At 34.7% G+C, this 25,457-nt stretch overlaps 1 protein-coding gene and 1 pseudogene across 1 annotated transcript; both read right to left on the bottom strand.

The window, feature by feature from the left end:
• Positions 1–2,975: 2,975 nt before the first annotated feature.
• LOC102664434 (protein MAIN-LIKE 1-like) lies at positions 2,976–4,308 on the bottom strand. The gene is made up of 3 exons (XM_006582610.1): positions 4,000–4,308; positions 3,232–3,894; positions 2,976–3,149 (listed from the first exon to the last, which is right to left on the bottom strand). The coding sequence occupies exons 1-3, from the start codon at positions 4,306–4,308 to the stop codon at positions 2,976–2,978; spliced, it is 1,146 nt and encodes a 381-aa protein (XP_006582673.1).
• Positions 4,309–18,113: 13,805 nt separating this feature from the next.
• On the bottom strand, positions 18,114–25,045 carry LOC100798541 (ATP-dependent DNA helicase 2 subunit KU80-like; annotated as a pseudogene).
• Between the last annotated feature and the right edge of the window lie 412 nt (positions 25,046–25,457).

The following is a 25,457-nucleotide window of genomic DNA, read 5'->3' as shown; positions in this document are numbered from 1 at the left end:
AAATCAATTATGCATGTATGATACATCGTTGTCATAATTGACAATACATAATGAAATGCATGCGTATTAAAGTTTGAGCATGACATGACATTGACTGACTTGACAAGACATTCTGATGCACGATACAACTTGACACCATATTGGTTTAGTATGAAACATAAACACGAAACATGTTCACGCGTGTCTATTTTTTTATTTTAAAAAGTGAACCAATATGTTGGTGAAAACCATCTATATATATGAGACTCGACAAACGCTAAAAAATGACACATGAGCTTGCTTTCATATACTCTCCCAATTGTTACACAAAGTATGGCATTTTTACAAGAAACTAGCAGTCAAACGATTGTCAATTCAAGGTTGGATTTCATTTTTCCAAATGGATCGATTATTCACAATGATAGCGGGGTTTACTTCCAAACTTCCACTCTGGTGCCCATTCGAGTACCAAACAGTTGTGATTTAGCAACGCTAAAAACCAAAATACACAATACCCTTCAACTAATCGACAAACAAATTTTAGATGAAATTCACTACCGGCAGCCATTCACAGATACAGGTAACCAAATTCACTTTCAATGTATGCAATTGATAAATGATGATGATGTCAACACAATGTTAATGTGTAATGATCAATTTTTGTGTGTTGGTCCAATTGAGTTATTATGCACCGTTGGAAGAACACCAGATGGAATAATAAACTTACTTGAACGCACTATGACCCCTACTCATGATGCGCTTCTATATTACAGCGAGAGGTGGAACATGCCATGCCAAAACAACTTTGTAGGTTACACGTTCACAGGAAAAAATCCTAAAAAATTTGAAATTCCTTCAGGATGTACCATTGATGAACTAAAGGATTTGATCAAGCAAGTTGCATCACAAACGGTAAGACGATTGTTTTTTCGACAACTAGGTCATTTTGAGTATCCAGACAAAGTTATCAAATTTGAAATTATTGAGCTAAAAACTAACGATGACGTGCTGAAGATCTTAGTACAGTCTAACTATTGGAAACAATTTGGGCCAATAGAAATTTTAGCTGTTTTTACTAAACAGGTTATACAAATCGAAGACGACATGCCTACGTCGCTACAGGATTGAATGCAAGTTTTATTTCCTAGTTTTTCATGCAAATTTTATTTCTTTCCAGCATGTTGAAGTGAATGTAATGTTTGAATTTGAGAAAAAAAATGTGTTTTCCTTTTTTTATGATTATTGTAGTTTCTAACGCAGTTGTAGCACACATGTATTTTTATGATACCAAGGTTAGACAAGTGGTAGTGACCGCAAAAACATTTAAATGTTCAAAAACCACTGCAAGAGGTTTACCACAATTAAGTTCAACAAAAATAAAAATATATTAAAGAAATGACATGCTAGTCACCATTAAGAAGAAAACAACAACAAGGAATGTGACATCGGAGTAAAATAACCAGAGACCTCGTCCATTATCTTGGCATACCTAACGTAAAGACTGTTCACAACTTTCCCAACATTAGAAATCGGTGTTAGGGTCGTCAAATATGACAAAGCTTCTCAATACGCCTTACTTTCCATCAGAAGTGTTGCAAGCCTTGCCTCAAGTCATTCTTGTAACTTTTATACACAATATCACTTTTTTTCTTATTCTATGTTGTTTATTTATTTATTTGATATTTTAAAATTAAAATAAACTTAAAAACATTATTGGTAATAGATCATAAATCTACAGTAGTTATGTTTTAAATCTACATGTAGTTATCTTTTAAACTGGTTGATATTTTTAATCTTAGAATAATACACCTTGTTTTTTATTTCTATTGTATAATTTTTTACGTTATATGTTTTATATTTATTTTTAAGATAATGTGATCATCATATTATTATTTATTAATTTTATCATTCATGGAAGGTATGTGTGTGATATAGATATATGAATATTAAAATTTATAAATATTGTATTTCATATTTTTGAAATTGTGGATAATTGGTTTAATTAGGTATAATATTAAATAATTTAGGTATAATAATTTTATTTTGTTGTAGTAGTGAAATGTTTAATAATTTAGGTAAAATCTTTATTTGTTTGAAGTAATTTTTTGTGAAATTAGATGTTTCATAAAATTTAATATTATTGTGTTTTTGTAGTAATTTGTTGTAGAAATTTAAAATTATTATGATTTTTTAATAAAAAAAAAAGTGTTTTATCATATGCATACTTTTAGCATTGAACTTCTAAACATCTTTAAAAGACAAGTGCACAACAAAAATCAATGCAAAAAATAAATTCAATAAAAGTTGTAACCAAAATAATATAACAAATAAAAAAATGTTATCAAATACAACAAAAGACTTCCATCTAAGGCATCACCCCTAGCGATCCTGAGGCAATCTTGCATGATCTCGTGTAACTCTGTGCCTTCAGTGACCATCCTGAGGTTGAGCACACGCTCCAGCTTTTCTGCGATCGCTTCACAACCTTCACAAGCATCCTGTGACAATCATAAAAATAGAGTTATTAAAAAAATTTAAATAAAAATCAATTTATAAAACATTAAACCAACTAATCTTACCACTGAATGTCTAGGGAGATCAGATGGCACTGGAACCTCCGGGATATGTGGCTCGACGTATTCCTCATCACGTGGGGCAGGTGGATGTCTGGACTGATCACCTGCCTGGGTCAGTGTGACGAACGGATGAGATATCTGGAAAAACCAATCCATGTAGTCTGCTGATACATGTCCTAGGAAAACACAAATCTCACTCGCGGGTGCTACGTGGTCCGAGAAATGCATCCACCTGTCGTCTATCTCCTCATATGACAATGAAGCACTAACAGGCGGCGGGGGGATCATCTGAATGTACCCAAACTGTCATACCACCCTCTCTGGTCGAACAAATACCACAATAGGACCCCATCTCAACTGACCCTGGAAGTAGGAAATCAGGTCAAAGCCCCTAACTCCTCGGTGGTCAGCGTAAGGCATCTAGCACATGTCCATGATCGTCAAAGCATCTAAACGTGCCTGGTACGTTGCTCCTGTGATCCCCCTCATGTGAGCCTTCGTAGTCAGCCACTGAGAGGCACGTGGGGTCATCTCAGCATACGCATCATCAGTGACGCACTGATGCACACTAGGAAAGTGCTCATATATCCAGCACTACAAACATGACGTGAACATAAGATAAAAAAACATGTTTACATCATAATCCAATTTAACTTATTACGAACAAAACATTTACCTGTAATAAAGTTAAGTACCCAGCCATCTGTCGTGTAGGGGTCTGGCAAGCTTCATTTAGCTGGTCATACATGTGCACCAGCGCCGCAGCTCCCCAAGCATAGCCCCCAGTCTTACCCAGGTCTCGAAAACCCTCTAGATGAACCAGATGAACATGTGTTGCATTCTTGTTAGAAAAAAAAAGAGTGCAACCCACCAAGTGGAGGAGGTAAGCACGGGCTGCTACAATCCACCATCGGGCATGGCATCTACTTTGATAGACCTCCCAAAGCCACAAAAGTCGTACGTATTCCTCATGCACCCATACGGTCTCAGCTCTAGCCTCCTCACCGGAGACCTCAAGCAGCTCCATCAACAAGAAGACCGCCTCGTCCACAAGCGGAGGCTCAAAGCTCTGTAACGCGCCTGTGATGGGAAGATGGAGGAGTGCCGCCACATCGTCCAGGGTGATCGTCAACTCTTCTACTGGAAGGTGGAAGGTGTTGGTCTCCCTATGCCACCTCTTGACAAATGCGGATATAAGTCCAGGATCGCCGATGACTACAGAACACCCGATCAATGGACTTAATCTGGTGGCCGCCACTAGGCCTTCTATCTCAGGCACTGGCCTCCCAAATTTATCAACCTTCCTACCGTGGGAGGCCAACTTCAACTCAGGTTGTTCCTGAGTTGAAGAACACATCATAACAATTTATTAAAAATTCATTATCACAAACAACTCAACAAAAACAAATAATTAACAAATAACTTTACGTAAAAATTAAAATACCTCTCCACTCCAGATGCTATGTGCCACATGGTCGGCAAACGAAGTCAAGACCAATGGGTCACATGATCCACCAAGGAATCCCTCAGCATGATCAGCAGGTGACCCCTCAGCACCATCAATAGCTATGCCCTCTACGTCTGCAGCATCTACGTTCGCAGTCCTCTTAGGAATATCCTTGTCCATATGAGGAACATCCTCAGTCACCTGAGGAACATCCTTAGTAACATCAACATGAACCTGTTGCCTACGAGCAGAAGCGATAGGCCTACACCGTCGGGGAATATCAGCATGATGCTCATCTTGACCCATGCCTTTGCCTCTAACACTAGCTAAGGCACGACCTTAACCTCTTGTTCTAACCATGATTTGAAAATCATGAAGAACATGTAGTTTTTTGGGTCAAGTTAACTATTCATATCATTAACACATAAACTAAACCCTACACACTCAACCCTAACTACTACATATCTATCATACACTCTGCTAGGACCTAATAACCGAATTTTATGCAAATCCAAAAAACATAAAAAAACATAAATATATAATATTAAATTAAATTTTTGTTATCACAAACATAAATAAAAATGTTATCTATTAATCATAAACAAAAATGTTACCTAATACATAAAAATGTTATCTACAAACATAATAAATAAATAAAAAATTAAGCAAACTAATAAAAAAAATTTCAAACCTTCTTACGAAAGAAGGTTCTTCCGTAAGAAGAAAAGCATTAATACAGAAGAAGGTTCTTTCGTATGTTCTTACGGAAGAAGGTTCTTTCATAAGTTCATACGAAAGAAGGTTCTTTCGTATGTTCGTACGGAACAACCTTCTTCTGTTATGAATGAATTTCTTCTTACGGAAGAACCTTCTTCCGTAAGTTCTTATGGAAGAAGGTTCTTCCATAGGAACTTATGGAAGAACCTTCTTTCGTACGAAGCATTTTCAAAAAATCACGCATACGGAAGAAGGTTCTTCCGTAAGCGAAAAACGCTTCCTCTCCTCCCATGGTTTCTCAGAAAAACAAAGTCTTCTACCCTAAAGCAATAATGCCTAAACTACATCACCAATGGCAATTAAAGAGGAGGGGAGATAGGAGGTACTAACCTCGACGACGGAAAATGCCAGCAAACACACCAACGGAGCTCCGAAAACACACAAAAATGGCAACAGGAAGAAGAGCAGGCGCGGAGGAAGAAGGAAACAAGAAAGGAAGTGAGAGGTTGATGGGTGCGCGTTGTTTTTTTAAAATTTAATAGAAGGGCAATTTAGCCCATTCACATAATTGTTGGGTGCACTAGCAATGTAGCTGGGTGCACCTAGCAAGTCCCTTTTAACAGATTGAACCCAACTATTTTAACCTGCAAAGATCAATTATTTGAACCAAACCAAACCAAATCGTCTGTTAGCTTGTTTTACATCTCGGATATTTCAGTTTCGGACGGTTTATTTTTTTTTTTGCTCAACCCTATTGACTCCATCACTATATTCTTTGGAATGCTTTGATGGAAGTTGTATAGCTTTGCTGGAAAAACAATTAGAGAAAATTATGAGTAGAAATTGAGACAAATCCAATTTCTTAGTCTTTTATGCTGTATCTTGCTGAATTTATTGGCTGGCTAACAATTTTGTAATGATTAGAGAAATAGAAGTTGGATTTGGTTGTTCATGAGCCAAATTTGAATAGTTTGGTGAAGCATTAAGGAGTATATGTTAACAATTTTTGAAGAGGACTTCTGGAGCATATTCCCTAATTCTACACCATTGAAAAATTCTATTATACTCCAAGCTCATATGATCTCTAACTCATTTCTCGGCTTGTATCAGAACATACAAAAAGGCTACATAAATCAGCAATGAAATATTTGATTGGTGTTTGTTTCTTGTTTGAAGCTCCCTTGATTTATAACAATAATAAAGGGAATGGGAAGTTTTGGTCTACATAGACTATTTAACCTCTCACATTTATATAAATCGTTCCTTTCCTTCACTTTTCCCCATTTCTTCACATTTTTATGTATATAGGTTATATTTAGAAATAATATATTATTTATTTCTATATTGTAAAGGTTAATAATTTTCAGTCAAATTTTACTATAGTTTAATCTTAGGAAAAATGATTCGTCGATAAATTAGAATAATAAAACATGTTCTAATTTATTTAAAATTTAATAAAAATGGAACCACGTACATATTAAGTAAAATATATAAATTAACAAGATAAAATTAATATAAGACAATATATTTATTTTTTGGTTTTCAATGATTTTAACTTTTGACCAACCGGTGCCAACTGAACTAGACGGGCTATAGATTATATATAAATTAATCTTAGAAAAAATAATTCGTCAATAAATTAGAATAATAAAAATTGCTCTCATTTATTTCAAATTTAATAAAAATGGAACCACGTACATATTAAGTAAAATATATAAATTAATACGCTAAAATTAATATATTTAATTTTTGGTTTTCAAAGATTTTCAAGTTTTGACCAATTGGTGCTTTTATTTGATAACATAAAATGCCAAAATAAAAATGTAATTGATTAATATTTGGAGGAAACATTTTAAGATTATTTTTATAAAATTATAAATAAATCGCCTACCATGGGGCTTGATACAATTAATATATGATAATATATTTAATTTTTCGTTTTCAAAGATTTTCAAGTTTTGACCAACCAGTGCTTTTATTTGATAACATAAGATGTCAAAAGAAAAATATAATTAATTAATATTAGGAGGAAACTTTTTTCAGATTATTTTGATAAATTTATAAATAAATCATCCACCGTGGGGCTTCATAAAATTAATATATGAAAATATATTTAATTTTTCGTTTTCAAAGATTTTCAAGTTTTGAGGAATCGATGCTTTTATTTGATAACATAAGTTGCCAAAAGAAAAATATAATTGATTAATATTTGGATGAAACATTATAAGATTATTTTTATAAAATTATAAATAAATCGTCCACCATGGGGCTCGATCAAATTAATATATGATAATATATTTAATTTTTCGTTTTCAATGATTTTCAAGTTTTGACCAACCGGTGCTTTTATTTGATAACATAATAAGATGCCAAAAGAAAAATGTAATTGATTAGTATTTGGAGGAAACTTTTTGGGAATGCTGTTATAAAATTATAAATAAATCGCCCACCGTGGGGCTCGATAGAATTAATATATGATAATATATTTAATTTTTTGTTTTCAAAGATTTTCAAGTTTTGACCAACCGGTACTTTTATTTGATAACATAAGATGCCAAAAGAAAAATGTAATTGATTAATATTTGGAAGAAACTTTATAAGATTATTTTTATAAAGTTATAAATAAATCACCCACCATGGCTTGATAAAATTAATATATGATAATATATTTAATTTTTCATTTTCAAAGATTTTCAAGTTTTAACCAACCGGTGCTTTTATTATATAACATGAGATGCCAAAATAAAAATGTAATTGATTAATATTTGGAGGTAACTTTTTCAGATTATTTTTATAAAATTATAAATAAATCGTCCACCGATAATATATTTAATTTTTCATTTTCAATGATTTTCAAGTTTTGACCAATCGGTGCTTTTATTTGATAACATAATAAGATGCCAAAAGAAAAATGTAATTGATTAATATTTGGAGGAAACTTTTTCAAATTATTTTTATAAAACTATAAATAAATCACCCACCGTGGGGCTTGAAAATTAATATATGACAATATATTTAATTTTTCGTTTTCAAAGATTTTCAAGTTTTGACCAACAGGTGCTTTTATTTGATAACATAAGATGCCAAAAGAAAAATGTAATTGATTAATATTTGGAGGAAACTTTTTCGGATTATTTTTATAAAATTATAAATAAATCACCCACCGTGGGGCTCGATAAAATTAATATATGATAATATATTTAATTTTTCATTTTCAAAGATTTTCTAAAATTAATGGTAAAATTACATTTTTGATCCCTCACCGATAAGTGGCTTGCATAGACTTGCTCACCCGTAAGTAGAAGGGACAATCCTTTTGTTTACAGATTACAATCACTCTCCTTTTGTCATATTTTTTAATCTTCAGATTCTTCTTACAAATTACACCAAATGTCTTCACAGACTCTAGAATTTGTTTCTTACCACTGAATTGTAGCTCAATCTCAAACTTCACATCTTCATCATTTTCAGGCACCTTATAATGAGGATATCTAACTCTCGGGGGACCTTCATCTTCACTTCCAAGTGGAGTATCCAACTCATTAGAATATTCAGTTTCATCGGCCAAATCAGAATTTCTTGAGTCCACTTTATTAGGATCAAAAGTAGCCTCAGTACTTTGACTAAATGTTTTAGACTCCAACCATGCTGTCCAATCAGAGTTTTCTTCAAAATCACTAACTGAATCTTCACTACAGTCGCTGCTATCATCATCATCTTCCTCATCCCCAACATAATCCTCATCACTTTCTTTAGACCCCACATCATCATTATCTTTGTCAACCCCAAAATGAATATCATCCATACACTCACAACAACCTCCATATCACCCACACCACCAGCCTTCTCTTGAACCTGCACCTCAACCTCAACCTCACCTTCATCATCAAGCTGAACCTGAGGCTCCACATCAACCTGATCCTCCACTTGAACCTCAATCTCCACTTCAACCTCACCCTCCACCTAAACCTCAGCCTCCACAACGGTTCAGCCTCCACTCCATCAATTACAACAACTTATCTCCCACAACATCATTCAACTTTTTTATCACATCTGTCAATCACCCCATCTTCCACATACACTTCAACCACATCAAACCCAACAACATCTTCAATCAATTGTAAAATATCAGAGTCACCATTCAGTGGCTTCAACCCTCTGCAAAGTGCCTTTTTGGGGTGTCTGTACCATAAGCACTTGAATGCTTTGTAGCCAATGGACTTAATGACCTTCGTCAAGTCAACATATGACATAGTATCCACATTCCAACCCCATTATTCTTCGACAATGTCTCCATTGACATACACAATGGATGGCTTATAAATAAATATCCATCCATGGTGAATCTTTAACCTCATTGTTTGTTCTTCAGTTGGCCTGCAAAAACGCGAATGACAACAAAGCCCAAAAAATTAATAAAAACAACAGTGCCAACAAAGCTTTTTAGAACATAACAAAAATAAAACCCAAAATGGGGACCACAACGACAAAAACCAAACAACCATTCATGTTTCTGGTTTTACAACAGCAAGGGTCCACCACAAAAAAAACAATATCGGGACCACACCTCCAACAAAACACAACAACAAAATAAAAAAAAAAAATAAAGGTTTGTGCACCCCGACAATTCAACACAAATAAACAAACCTTTACGCACAATTTAACCACCAACAAACCCCACACAAACACACAAAACTATAAACACACGACCACCACTCAAATTAACCAAAACCACTTCCTTGATGGGCATGCACAAACAAAACCCTAAACTATGTGGACCACTTCCACAAACAAACCCACAAATAAAATAACTTATTTGAAAACATAAGCCTCGTCCATGTTCCTAGGATCAACAACGACTCTTCAACCACCTTCGCCCACCTTCACCCAAGGCAGTTGCTTCACGATAACATTTGAGGTTTGCAATTTTCGGGACTGCGCTTCCAAATACCTTAGGGTTAGGTTTAATTAAAAAATACCTTTTTGAGGCATAAATAAAATAGGAGCAAAAAAGGGGGACCAAAAATGTAATTTTATCAAAATTAATATATGACAATATACGTGGGGCTCAAACCCACAACCACAAGGTTAAGAGCCTTGTGCTCTACTAGCTGAGCTAGACAGGTTATTAATTATAAAGAAACTCTTTAGTATAATTAAGGAATAGGTCCTTGGAGCTTGGCACATGGTATAAAACACTTATTTCTGCATTAAATTATAAAATGTACGGGCGTATAAAGTTAAAATAAAAATATTTGTACCATTAATTTTAATTAGAATACTTCATGATCTCCTTACCTTGAAATTAATTAAAAATGTATTTTTATTTTCTGAGTTAAATTATACATTATCAATATCTATATACTAAAATTGAAGTATGTGGAAAATACTAAAATACCCATGGCTGAGAGGTTGACAGCTATCCAAAATTTTGGTTTTTTGGTCAAAATACCCATAGCTGAGAGCTTGACACCTGTCCAAGTTTTTTGTTTTTTGGTCATTTATTTATGCCCTTCTAGGTTGGGTTGGTTTTCTGCCACCTTGCTGCCATGTGTTATTTTATGGTTCTATGATTTTAGTTTTAAGGCATGTAGCTTGTTGTGTTGTTGAGTGATTAGATTGTCGTTTGCAGTTTTGGTGGTTGGTGGTGTACGTGACTTCTTTGTAGCATTTTTTACTTCTTCCACTAGCAAGTTCCAAGCTGCTGATTGCATTTGTTTCACTTTTTTCATTTGTTTTTGGTAGGCTTTCATCTTCAATATAGTTGTTCTGTTGTTTAGGATTTTGGCGTGAGGCTGTGGTTTCCAGTTCGTGATTTTCATTCTTCTGTGGTTGAAGGTTCGAGTGCATGTTTATGTTCTTTTAGCACGTGTTCTGTTCTATTCTTTATTGTTCACAAATTCTTGTTTTGCTTTTCGTTGTCCTGCATTTGTCAATTGCTCTTTGGATTGCATTTACATGGTTTTGGATTGATCGTATTATTCCTTTAGAGGTATAATTGTTTGGTTTTGTTTTTTTGCTTTTTTGCTAAGTTGGCTTTTTTGTTTTTTGTCTCTTATAACTGGCTTCAATGGTTGGATTGTATTTACATGGTCTTTGGTTAATCATATTATTGTTCGTCTGTTGTGCATGTGTGTTTTTTTATTAACCATATTATTGTTTGTGTTGTGCATGTGTGATTTTGTCAGGTTTTTGTTGTTTGGTGATTTTGGTTTCTGCATGTTTATGTTGCTCTGGCACGTGTTTTGTTCTGTTTTTAATTATTTACAAATTCTTAGTTTTCTTTTTGTTGGCTTCCATTTGTCTGTTATTGTTCGTTGGATTGATTGATAGTGTAATACTTTTTGTGGTATGTTGGCATTGATGGAAATCTTATTGCATGTGTGGTTTAAGGATGGGTTGGTATTCTGTTTTCCAAAAGCTGAACTTTGTTGTGTTTGTTTTCGGCCTTTCTATTTATTTGTTGATGGTTGCAATATTATTTGTTCAGAGATATAATTTTTGTTTCTGCTTCTCTGCTATTTGCTGATTTGGCTTTTCTTTTTTGGTTCAGGTTGTTGCATGTATTGGCTTAGTAGTTCAACGAATAGAATCATAGTTTTTATGGTATTTTGTCATTCATTGAAATGTTATTGCATGTCTCATTTGAGTCTGTGTTGCTATTCTATTTTTTGTTAGCATTATTTTCTATTCTAAATTGACAATCATTCTTTACATAGCATTTGCATGGTTTTGGATTTATTACATTTTTCATTTAGAATTGGCAGGTCTATGTAATTTTATGGCGAGGATTCCTGACAAGATTAAGTCTATTGATGGATCAAAAGAAACGCTTAAACTTGCTGTTAGGATCACCGATCTTTGGTTCGTTGGGACTCCTAACAAGTCTGAGCAAGCGAAGATGGTTTTTGTTGATTCTGAGGTATGTTTTGTGCTCTCTATTTGATTGTTGCATTGTTGTTCATGTCATTTATTGATTATATGGTTTGCATATTTCAAGGTGATCAAATTCATGCTATTTGTAAATCGGACCGCCTCAAGTCTTGGAAAGCTGATTTGAAAGAGAATTGCACTTATGTTATGCATAATTTCAAAGTTGTTAAGAATGATGGTCAATTTAGAGTGTGCGAACATGAGTACAAGTTATTTTTTATTGGAGTGACGGTTGTTAGAGAAGCTAATTTGCATGAACTGCCTTTTAAGGAATTTAGATTTGTTGAATTTGCAAATGTTGTTGCTGGCAATTTTGTGTCTGGCCTGTTGGTTGGTGAGTGCAGTCACAATTTGTGCTTTCATTTTGATCATAACTTCTTTGAGTTTTTTTCAATGACCTATTTTCATTTCTGGTGGTTTAAGATATTATTGGGGTCATTGATTAGGTGGTCTTTCGGCATGTTTCATCGAAAAATACCGGGGTTGTTTTTAGAATGAAGGATTTGAGGTTATGGTTAATCACAGTTTTTGCTATCTCCTGTGTATATTTGGTTATTTAGAGTTTATATTGTCGAGAATTTTATTTTTCATTTTGCATGGTGCTTATGTCTATCTTATTCTTATGAGGTGATGGATGTAATGTTGTTTCTTTGCTGTAGTGGTGAAATTTTGTCTTGCACACTTTGGGAGAATTACTGTACTTAGTTCCTATCCTATTTGAATGAACGCGGGGATGATGGGCCAATGGTTATTATATTGACACATGCCAGAATAAAAGATGCACAGGGTAAGTATGATATTTTATTTGCTGATTTGGATATTCAATAGCTGAGTTTTGTTGTTGTTGTTGTTGGCATTTACAGGAAGTTATCCAGCTTAAGTGAGCAATTCCTTCAAGGCGTCAAAACTATTGATTAATGATCCTATGTTGGAAATTCAGGAATTTAAAGAGAGGTATTTTGCTTATCATCTTTGCTCTATGGTTGTTAAATTTGTGTGACAATCGTCTTGACTGTTTTCTGTTGCTTTATTCTATTTATTCGATTGGCTTAGGCTTTTAGATTTAGGTGTTGAGGTGAGTCGAGTTTTGCTACCTGGCGATCAAGCAAGCTCACAAGTTTCAAGGGGAAGTCAGCTATCATCAAAGGATTCATTTCTTTCAAAGGCTGAAGCCAAAACTATTTTAGAAATCAATGTCATTTCTGAGGTGGACCTGTTATCTATGTTTATTTTATATTCATTGCAGTTGGAAGTCGAATTTGGCTAGATTTGTTCGCATTCATATATTATATCTAATGTGTCTAACAATGGCATTTTATTGTTGGCAATTTGATTGTTATGGTTTTTTAAAAGGACGATGTTTGTGTTACGGTGGGGACTATTAGCAAAATAGTCATGGATAACCATTCATGGTGTTATCCAGCCTGTGCTCAATGTCATAGGAAAACTGACATCCAAACAGGACCATTCACATGTGGATGTGGCAAGGATAATGATCAGAGTGTTCTGAGGTAATTGGAGTTTTAGTCCATTAACATGTTTAATTCAGTATTTTGTTTTTGACTGGCATCTAAATTGGTAGGTATAGAGTTGAAGTGATGGTTACCCAAAACAATGAGAGTAACAAATTTTTGCTCTGGGACCGTGAATGTGCTGAATTGATTGGTGAAACAGCTGATGATGTGAATATGGTCAAGATTGAAGTATGTTCATGCTTTATCATATGCTACTTCTCATTTTATGTATTATATTTTGTTCTTCGAGTTGTAACTGGCAGCTGGTGAATTTGTGTTGTTTCTGGCAGGATGGTGATCTTGATTTGAATGCTTCCCCTCAAGCACTTGACAAATTGTTGGGTCATGTGCTTGCTTTTAAGGTCGGGATTTAATCAAAATTCAAAAATGCAGTTGAACTTAGATACTCAAAAGACCTGAATTTGATCAATGTTGTTCTTGAGATGCTGCCTGATAGTGAGGTGTTCTTTTCTGATATCTATTTTACTCGTTGTTGTCATGATGATATGATTCATGAGTTTGACTATCAACGACTTATATATGATGCAAGCATGTTCCAAAATAGATCCTTCCAATGTTGATTGCAATGATGCTACACAAGCTGAACGTGTGAGTTAATGTTGTTGTCATGAACATTGATATCTTATCTTTTTTTATTTACCAGTTTATGTTTTATGCAGCAATCTCTGTCTGTCACAGCTGACCATGATCCGGTTGCGGGATTGCCTTTAACACCCAAAAAGCGGATGTCATCTGATGAAGCCGATGATGAGTTAGGGAGCTCTCAAATTTTGCCAGCCCAACTATCGTCTAACCAATTGACAAGACATTCTCATAAGAGCTAATTTAGCTGATTCCAGATTATTATTATTGTTGTGTTTTCACACTGCTATTAAAATATTGGCATATTGAACAGACAATTATGTAGTTTTTGTTATCACTGTATTTGCACATTTGAAAATCGATTTTTTTGGATTCATGCTTTTAGACGTTCTAAATTGAGATCTGTCCATATTGTGTTCTTGCTGTAGTATTGCAAGTTTTCTTATATTAAATATGGCATTGAAAACAATTGATTTTCCCAGTTTTTATGTGGATGTATCACAAGACTAGCAAAGCATGTTATTGCAGCTGACATAATTTCTGGGACAAATGTCGGAGATCATGTTTATATCCAGAAAAATACATTAAAATGTTAGAAATGATGATCAGGAAATATTGATCACTAGCACAACTAAATCAGCATTCATATCTGATTAATTTTCTAACAGCAGAATATACACACCAAGACAAAAGTATCAACTTTGGAGTCTTGAGAAACATGATCTTGGATCATCAATGATATGTAATTAAGTGTTTCTTTATTATCAATCATCGTTTAGCATGATTTGTTAATTTAGATAGCATTTTTTGCTTGATTTTGCTTTCACAAATGCAGAATCGGATATTTTGATAAATTTACTCCATCTTTCATCATATGTCTCAATATGATGTACAATTAATACAACAACAACAACAACAACAACAACGCCTTATCCCACTAGGTGGGGTCGGCTACATGGATCAACTTCCGCCATAATGTTCTATCAAGTACCATACTTCTATCCAAACCATTAATTTCGAGATCCTTTTTTATAACCTCTCTTATAGTCTTTTTGGGTCTTCCTCTGCCTCGAATTGTTTGTCTTCTCTCCATCTGGTCTACTCTCCTCACTACAGAGTCTACCGGTCTTCTCTCTACATGCCCAAACCACCTAAGTCTATTTTCCACCATCTTCTCTACAATAGGCGCTACTCCAACCCTCTCTCTAATAGCTTCGTTTCTAATTTTATCCTGTCGAGTCTTACCACACATCCACCGCAACATCCTCATCTCCGCTACACCGACTTTATTCTCATGTTGGCTCTTGACCGCCCAGCATTCTGTTCCGTACAAAATCGCCGGTCTTACCGCAGTCCGATAAAACTTTCCCTTTAGCTTGATCGGTACCTTTGCATCACATAACACCCCCGATGCTTTTCTCCATTTCATCCATCCTGCTTGAATGCGATGATTCACATCCCCTTCAATTTCCCCATCATCCTGTATTACAGACCCAAGATATTTAAACCGTGTGACTTGAGGGATAATATGGTCTCCTATTTTCACCTCTGAGTTAGAAACCCTCCTTCTTTTGTTGAACTTACATTCCATATACTCCGATTTGCTTCTGCTTAGGCGAAAGCCATGTGTTTCTAGCGCTCGTCTCCAAGTTTCCAACCTCTCATTCAATTCCTCCCTCGACTCTCCAAGGAGGACTATGTCATCTGCAAAAAGCATGCATCTCGGCGCTATCTCTTGGATTTGTTCCGTGAGGACATCCAGAATTAAGGTAAAAAGGTAGGGGCTAAGGGTTGACCCTTGATGTAAACCAATTGTGATGGGAAAATCGTCTGACTCTCCACCCTGTGTCCTAACACTAGTCGATACCCTATCATACATATCTTGGATAGCTCGAATATATGCAACCCTAACCCCTTTCTTCTCTAGAGCTTTCCACAAAATCTCTCTAGGCACTCTATCATACGCTTTCTCCAAGTCAATAAAAATCAAGTGCAAGTCTTGTTGGGCCATGCGATATTGCTCCATCACCCGCCGTAATAAATAAATCGCTTCCATGGTCGACCTTCCCGGCATGAAACGAAATTGATTCTCAGTAACTTGAGTCTCCTTTCTTAATCTCCGTTCGATCACTCTTTCCCATAATTTCATGGTATGACTCATGAGCTTGATTCCCCTATAATTTGCACAATTTTGTATATCCCCCTTGTTCTTATAGATTGGCACTAACGTGCTTCTCCTCCATTCCTCCGGCATGCATTTTGACCTCATAATTTCGTTAAAGAGTTCGGTGAGCCACTCAAGACCTCTATCTCCAAGAGTTTTCCACACTTCAATAGGTATGTTGTCTGGCCCCACCGCCTTACCATTACTCATTCTTTTCAACGCTTCCTTTACTTCCTGTTTCTGAATCCGACGATAGTACTTATAGTTCCGGTCCTCTTCTCTTGTGTCTAGACTGCTAGAGTCATATCCATATCCATCATTAAATAAGTTGTGGAAATACGCCTTCCACCTTTCCTTGATATCTTTTTCCTGCACTAAGACTTTGCCTTCTTCATCCTTAACACACTTTACTTGATCCAAATCTCTAGTCTTCCTCTCTCTACCCTTAGCAAGCCTATATATAGATCTTTCTCCGTCCCTGGTTCCTAGAGCTTGGTATAGTCCGTCAAAAGCTTGGGCTCTTGCCTCACTCACCGCCTTCTTGGTTTCATTTCTAGCTATCTTATACTTATCCCAAGTTTCAGAATTTCTACACCTAGACCACTCCTTGAAACACTCCTTTTTTACTCTAACTTTGCTCTGAACATTTTCATTCCACCACCACGATTCTTTACCCCTAGGTCCAAAACCTCTAGATTCACCCAACGTCTCTTTAGCCACTTTAATAATCTCTTGGGACATCTTGTTCCACATATCATTTGCACTTCCTTGTGATTGTCCACACCAACCCTCCCATATCTTTTGTTGGAAGATTCCTTGTTTCTCACCCTTCAAGTGCCACCATTTGATCCTTGGTGCTACCAGAGGACTTCTTCTCTTTGCCCTATCTCTAATTCTTACGTCCATAACCAAAACTCTATGTTGGGTAGTCAAGCTCTCTCCCGGGATAACTTTACAGTTCAAGCAATACTTCCTATCAGACTTCCTGATAAGGAAGAAATCTATCTGAGAACATGTCCCTCCACTTTTGTAAGTGATAAGATGTTCCTCTCTTTTCTTAAACCATGTATTGGCTATAGAAAGATCCAAAGCCTCCGAAAACTCCAAGATGGATTTACCCTCCCCATTCATCTCCCCTAGGCCAAAACCCCCATGCACCCCCTCAAAACCTCTAGACACGCTACCTACATGTCCATTGAGATCCCCTCCTAGGAAAACTTTCTCTCCTTGGGGTATATCCTGAAGTACCCCTTCTAGATCCTCCCAAAATTTTACCTTAAAGTGTTCTGCTAACCCAACCTGAGGTGCGTACCCACTAATAACATTAAAGGTGTCCTGTCCCACTACCAATTTTAAGACTATGATACGATCTCCTACCCTTCTTACATCCACGACATCCTTCTTCCACTCCTTGTCCACAATAATCCCTACCCTATTTCTTGATCTGATTTTTCCCGTATACCACAGCTTAAATCCCGAGTTGTCTAATTCTTTCGCTTTTTCACCTGTCCACTTAGTTTCTTGTAGGCACATAAAATTGATCTTCCTCCTCACCATAACATCCACTATTTCCATAGATTTTCCAGTAAGTGTGCCTATATTCCATGTACCAAAGCGAATCCTCCTGTCATGAACTAGCTTCTTTACCCACACCCGTTCACGAAAATGTGGGAACCCTTGCTTACTTTTCACTACATCCGGGCGGCGATGCAGCGGCTCTTGCTCTTTTGACACTGTACTCGAGCCATACAGCGCGTTGCTTCTGGGCAACGACCTAACATTCACATTATTACGTAATTGATCCATGTCATAGAGATTCGACAAAGTTTAACGTTGGCTGTCGAAAGCCTAACACTTTCTTTAGCTTGACATCCTAATTCTGCCATGCATAACATTTTCGATATCATATTTCTTATCGATGGCGCCAAAGCATAGGTATAATAATGGTTATAAATGCAAGTCTAATCAATTTAGTGCATTTAATTAGCTGTTAGCATTCATAATTTTAGTGTTTTTCCTTATGTTTACTTTTGATTACTTACTTTTCAAGTTTTAATGTGGCTGTCAAAACCATGACTATAATCATGGCTATAGATGCATGTCTAATCATTTTTATTAGTATTCTACATATAAAGAAGCATGTTTTGCTATGAGATTTTTACAAGATGATAAAGAATTTATTGAGGCAATCAAACAAGCAAAAGACTGGGGTTCAGCACATTATATAAGAAAGCTATTTGTGTTGTTACTTTTAACTGCAACAATGAGCAAATCTGAACAAGTTTGGGACCAAACTTGGCATTGGATGGCTGATGACATTGTCTATAATTATAAAAAATCATCAACAAGTCCAAGTCAAATATTTTATTTTTCATTTCATTAATGGCTTTTACAACCCAATCTGGACTATCTCTGCGTCAAATCAAGGCTTCAAAATATTGAACGAGAGTCAGATCCCCAATTTTCCCAACTTTAACAGATGCATTTCCAATGAGATTGGCTGGTTGAGCAGTAATGTTTCCTTTAACCTCTTCATCATTTGAAAAAGATCTCTTTCCTCCCAATAAACGCCTCGACTTTTTCTACAGCAAGATATATTGAATTTAAATCATAATTGAAGTTTGAAACAAAAAGGAGCAAAGGACTCATTCTTACCAAGGGATTTCCCTTTAGCTCAAAAGACCTACAAAATGAGTCTATTTCAGATTTGTTTTGCTAAAGCAAGTCAGCATCAGGCTCTGTAATTTTCTTGAGTGTGTCATCAAGAGGAGGTACTGCCACATCAGGATCCTTTGATTTCAGCTCAAGAAAATGATAAAAGCGCTGAAAGATTGAAGAAATATATCTGTTAACTTTATCTTAAGATTACCCTTTTTGGGGGGAGAGAGGATATTGTATTAGATATCAATGCTAATTTTTTGGGAGGGTAAATAAGCTGATTAACTTTTAAAATACACAAGATAGCAAGAACCACAATATAGGTTTACACATTACTAACACGGGTATTGGCTGCGCCCCATGTCTTTCTTTGTAATTAGTTCATCTTATTAATAAACTATTAAGCATTCTTCTCCATATCTTAAAGCATCCAGTACTATCTCTAGCCAACAAGAAATGCTAAATGCAGATTCACACCTCAAGTAATGATCATAACTTAAGTAAAAACAATCTCAAGTCAAAAATGAAATTTCAAATCCTTCTGAGGGAAAAAAAACAGAAGAAAAAAGAAACATGGAAATATAAGTGAATAAAGGCAGAAATGAGAACATAAACTAGAAACATGTGAGTGAATAGAATAAGTACCTCTAACACTGGATTTGGTGTAAAGTCAGGTAGCAAAACTTCCTCTTGCCCATGTGGTGCAAGATCAAGCTTTTTTATTAAGTTAGCTGTAGCCTCTAGCTGTTGTCCATTTGGTTGCCACGATGCTGGGAAATTAGTGAAGGAAGGGAATTGAAACTCTCCCCATCCTCAGCAAAAGGAAGTACATTTAAGTAAAATGAATCAGGCTGCACAACAAAATCAGAAAACTAAGAAATAAATAAAAAATGAAGTGGCAAAATTGAAGCTAGTACAGATAAACCGATATAAAATACAAGAAACAAAGACAGAAAAAACCTACAATATTTTCTTTATCAGATAAATTGGGTGTCAAGACCCCGATGACAACATTCGCATGTCTTTGTCTCCAAACACAACGTACTATTGCCACCTTATTCATTTCCTTCATAGCCCTTGCTACTACAGAAACTGCAATCATGGCTCTTGTATTTCCAGGTTTAGGTAGGGAAACGTATACATCTTTCATGTAATGGTGTCTGTAGTACACATTTCATTTATATTTATACAAACAAGGCCCTAACAATGATTGGAAATAACCAAAATGCCCATACTTTGCTGATGTGTCGACATATGAAAACTTTATGTTCCTGCCCAAAAACGTCCCCATCACGATATGTATTTTTTTATTTTGCGCTTCTGTTTCCAATGTGCTGAGTCGCGAACAGAGAGCACGTGTGGTGAGAGCAGGAGAAAGAAGACAGAATGGACTGAGAGAAGGTGAAAGAAGTCACCACCAACCCTGAGTACATGTTCCTTTTAAAAAAATTCTAAATAAAACAAAACAGTATTTTGTTTTCATGAAACTAGAACCTCGCCCGTGCTGAAGCATAAGCTAATAGTAATATTTGATATTTGATAATATATGTTGGTAGTTTAATTATATTAAAAAAATTACAAACAATATCATCCAAGTAAACATTTGAAACAAATATGATATCCTATATACATATTGTGATGACATATTATATATGGTATTCCATATATGGCTAGCACAAAAATAAGTTTGAATTACAAACAACATAGGTAATTATTTGCATGTTTTATAAAGGGGATAGATGTGCATTGATAGTGGTGAGAGCAGGAAAAAGAAGACAGAATGGACTGAGAGAAGTTGAAAGAAGTCACCACCAACCCTGAGTACAGGTTCCTTTTCTTTGCAGGAGAAAGAAGACAGAATGGAGTGCTTCGAAGGTGAAAGAAGTCACCACCAACCCTGAGTACAGGTTCGTTTTCTTTGCATAACCAAACTTCGTCATTTCTTTCTTTGTCATGCTGCAATTGAGTTGAAAACTCCATGAGTTACAATCAAGTTGAGAGATAATAGGTATTGTTTCTGCCATTCTTTTTTTAGTTATGTTTAGATATCTACCATTTGAGGTAGCCTTCTTCTGTAATATTTAACTAGAACTTCGTCAGTGCCGAAGCACGGGCTAATAGTAATATTTGATAATATATGTTGGTAGTTTAATTATATTAAAAAAATTACAAATAATATCATCCAAGTAAACATTTGAAGCAAATATGATATCCCATATAGATATTGTGATGACATATTATATATGGCTAGCACAAAAATAAGTTTGAATTACAAGCAATATAAGTAATGATTTGCATGTTTGATAAAGGGGATAGATGTGCATTTATAGTTGTTCAAAAAGTGAGCATGTTGAAACCTGTAAAAACGATGACAAAGTTAAATATGTAGTACATTATAATTTGCTAAAATGGCAAATAATATGCTGAAAAAGATGTCAATAAACAATTAGATGGCTACCAAACCTAGGATGTGTTTTTACATGTTTGTTATAGTTTTATATACAAAATGAATGACATTAATGGTAATGCATATGTAGAAATAAGAATTTGGGAAACATACATTTTCTATAAGTTTACAAAGACTTCTTTGTATACTACATTAATAGTAGTATTTTTTGGAGTCTTCTTTATCATAAATAAAAATATGCAACCCTTTTTTACTTTGCACTCGCGAAAGTGCTACATATAGCTGACCATGAGAAAATACTGAATTTGGTAAATACAATTCAACATGTGCCAAAGTGCTTAATATAACACTTTCGTGAGTGCAAAGTAAGAAAGGCCTGCATATTCTTATTCAATGACTTCGACCACAACACCAACATCTATTTAAAAATTACAATACAATGCAATCGTAAGTATTCTTCACGAACTATCATAATGTCTATTGTAACAAATTGAGTAATGCACGTACCAACTAAAGTGTCACGTGGTGCTACTCCAAATTGAGTAATAACATGAACATTAGGAGGAATTTCAGGACGATCGATCTCCTTAACAAAAGTAGTTTTCATCAAGTAAACCAAAAATGAAATCGTACTCACTTTGTATTCAGAATGATTCTTAACAACCTTAATGTTCTGAATGACATATGCAGAACCACATTGCAACTTTGCCTCATATTCAGGAAACAATTTTTGCCAAAGAGTGGCACCAATCTTTGCACCCTGTAAAAGTCAAGAATGAAACTAATAAATGCAAGAAAGCAGCGAAATGAATGTAGTGAATTACAATATGGAATATCAGCAAATACACGTTTGGTCCATGAACACCATTTTTATTGTTTGTCTACCATTATGCTTGTTAACGTATCACATATCAGTGATTCGTATTGCTATCTTCCAAGTCCCTTTCTTGGTAGGCAACTTAGAGATCATGTTTACTTTGCCAGACATTGCTACAAACATAACATAACAAAATTTATTTATAACGACAAAACAATTTAGCTATAAAACTTCATACCAAATAAGAACAACTTTGTTTCTCCATTGTGGGGTACCAACGGCAACAACATAGCAAATGTCATGGTACACTTAGCGAGATATTACTACGGCCCAAATGTATAAGAGAATCAGACCAGTTTATTTACCTATGTTGTTTGTAATTTAAACTTATTTTTGTGCTAGCCATATATGGAATATCATATATAATATGTCATCACAATATGTATATGGGATATCATGTTTGCTTCAAATGTTTACTTGAATGAAATTGTTTGTAATTTTTTTAATATAATTAAACTATCAATATATATTATCAAATATCAAATATTACTATTAGTCTGTGCTGAAGCACGAGCGAGGTTCTAATTTCATGAAAACAAAATACTATTTTGTTTTATTTAGAATTTTTTTAAAAGGACAAATTGAATAAATAACCCACTTGTATGGAGCACCTACTTGTTATGCTAGTCTTAGAAGAAAGAAAAATAAAAACACTATTAGGATATAAGGAGAATGAAGAGTTAGTTAATATAGTTAGACTACTAATGAGTTAGTTAGTTTGTTAGAGGGGTTTGTTAGATATAAGTAGAGGAAGAAGGATAGGAGAGAGGGGGATCTTATCATTTGTAGATTGAGCATTAGCTCTTTGTGAAAGGAGAAATCCTTTGTGAAGGGAAAACCTTTAGAGGAGAGTTTTCTCACCTATTTTATGTTCTTTTTTTTACTAGTCAATAAAATCTTTTTTTTTTTTTCATTTCAATTCTTGGTTCCTATCAGACACGGTAAACAAGTAATCGTCAACTCCAAAACAATTTATATTCATTATTCAAGCAAAAGATTAAAAGAAATGTGATGTTAAACATTAAGATGCAAATGCAAGAGAAACATTGGCTATTCAACTTTAATCAGAAATAAATTGTCCATGGAGTCAGGGTACATGGACAACTCTAAATTAGAGCATTAGATAATTGATAATCATTTACAGTAGAAAAAAAAATAACTTAAGATGCCATAGTAACATTAAATATCAAATAAATGACAATGAAAAGGAAAAACAAGTGAAATGAAAACATTTATCAACTATGTTGGTACATCAGATAAATGAATATAAATGACATTTAAAAAGAGCATTCATCATGGGATGGAAATTAAAGTTATTTATATACATAGATCACCTTAATGCTCAGTGTTGGATTGATTTCAAGATGCCCTTCGAGAACTATAACTGGAGCTCCATTTCTTGTTCGAAGAGCACCAAATAAAGAAATTGGATTCTCCACATACAACAATCTTGTTGATGTTTCCTTTGAAAAAATATTTAACAAGCGATCATTCTCATCCATTATTCCCTTGTTTGCATCTTGACTAAGCTTTCCTCTCATAATTATACTTTCCATTTTTATACCATGGGCAGTCATTTGTTTGGCAATGGTGGTAACTTGCTCTTCCTTTGTTCCTTCATCAAATTCTTTTATTCGACATTTTGCATTTCTAATAAGACACACGTTTCTTTCCCTTGTTTGTTACTCCAAATATTTTTACTAACATATCCTTGCCAACAATGACAGCATCAAGAACTAACATCAAAGTCAAGGAATACAAAAAAGGGTAAAAGTGAGCTGATGAGGTCAAATCAATGGCAGTAGGAAAGGATCAACTTCCTCTTGAAAATTTAATAATTAATCTTATAAAGTTTTGCTACTGATTACATTACATGATTTTAATAACACAAACATATTGGTTTTCAGGAAAATCTAAATATACAAATCATGCAAAAAAAAATAGTTGACAAAAATTTAAAAAAAAAATAGTTACTCTTCAAAAAAGAAAGCAAACAAATTGTACAACAGAAATAGAGGTTTTGTTTATGTGAAGATTTAGAGATATGTAGCTAATTATTTGAAAAGGAAAATAAAAGAACTCAAATGAAAGATAAATGGCATTAAGTAATACCGTGTAATCAGAAACACAAATGTCTGAGATCTCATACTCTAAAAGTAAAGAACTTGCAAAAGAAAATACTCTTTGTCAGAAGGAAACATGTGAATATTTTAATGCAGGGAAAACTCAAAATCATGTAATATTTTGAGAAAAATGTTTCAAAAAAAAAGATAACAATAAACTAGTAAAAACTAGCATAATATAAAACCAAAAAATTTATTGTATTAAAACCAAGAACTTCATGGATACAATCACCATCAGTTGTACCTCGAGGCAGTTATTGTAAAGCCTCAACAATATCTCCATCCACAACTTAAGTATTTTTCAAAATCACAACATGTTGATACCCACCCACTTCCGTAGTAAGTTCATTATTAGTGTCTGAAAAATGTCAACATAAACAAAGGTGAGGAAGGCCCTTGATCAAATTTTAGAAGCAGGATTCTTCCAGTGACACAGCAGTGTGAATAGGTAGTAACACTATCAACAGAAGATCAGAAGGTAAACACTCAGTTTAGTCAACAGGGCAAAGATTCTATTAAGAATGAGAATGAAACACAACAGAAGCAAAAGAAAATCAAGGAGGATCCTCTTGCTCCCCATTTCTCCATTACAGATAGCTACCATTTACAGTGAAAGGAAAACTTGGTAATCAAATTACAACAAAACAATAATGAAACCAATAAACACCAAGTCAACAGCATCCATTGAATAGTAAATATTAAAGTGAGTGAGTACCTTCAGTTCCAAATAAGACTATTCCCACTTCATCATATTTGCTATAGATCAGCTGCACATAAAACAAAAACAAAACCAAAACAAAAGGATCATGTTATGGAAACTATCAACTAACGAAACTAACGAAACCAAACAAACAAGATTGAAATAACAAAAAATCAAAACAAAAGAGAAGAAAAAAAAATGAAACTTTGAATAGATAAGAGTATGGCAATGACTAGTACCTTCTTCTGCACAAGCATGGAGCAGACTTTCTCAATTTCAGAAAGAGCGGGATGCATTGACGGGCCCACATCAAGCAGCAAAAGCAACGCTTCCTGTTGTTTCACCATAAAATTTAATTGTGGTAACGAAAAAACAAACACAAATTTATGCTTTCAGAAGTAATGACAATGGTAACATTCTAAATGGGGTTTCACGGGAAAATAATTAAATTCGAAGTAAAACCCTAAATCCGGATAAGTGAAGTTGGGGAATGCAAAAGGGTATTGAGAAATGAAGGAAAAACCGTTCCTTGTTTCGAGCCATGGGTGGAAAAGGCAGAGAGAGAGAGAGAGAGTGAGAGACAGAGAGAGAAGCTTGTAGAAGAAGGAGCGTTACTTACATGTAAGTTGCTGCTTCGTTCATCTTCGGTCTTCCCGCTTCAAAACTCAAAGGTCCCACCAATACAGAATTTTTTTAGGCAAGAAAAATTGTTTTAGGGGGCTGGGGGATCAGGGATCCATTCTCACGTATCTCATGAAC

The sequence above is a fragment of the Glycine max genome, chromosome 6, assembly GCF_000004515.6.
Source record: "Glycine max cultivar Williams 82 chromosome 6, Glycine_max_v4.0, whole genome shotgun sequence".
Classification (NCBI taxonomy): Eukaryota; Viridiplantae; Streptophyta; class Magnoliopsida; order Fabales; family Fabaceae; genus Glycine; species Glycine max.
The sequence above is the reverse complement of the archived record's forward strand: the minus strand, read 5'-3'. Positions and strand labels throughout refer to the sequence as shown.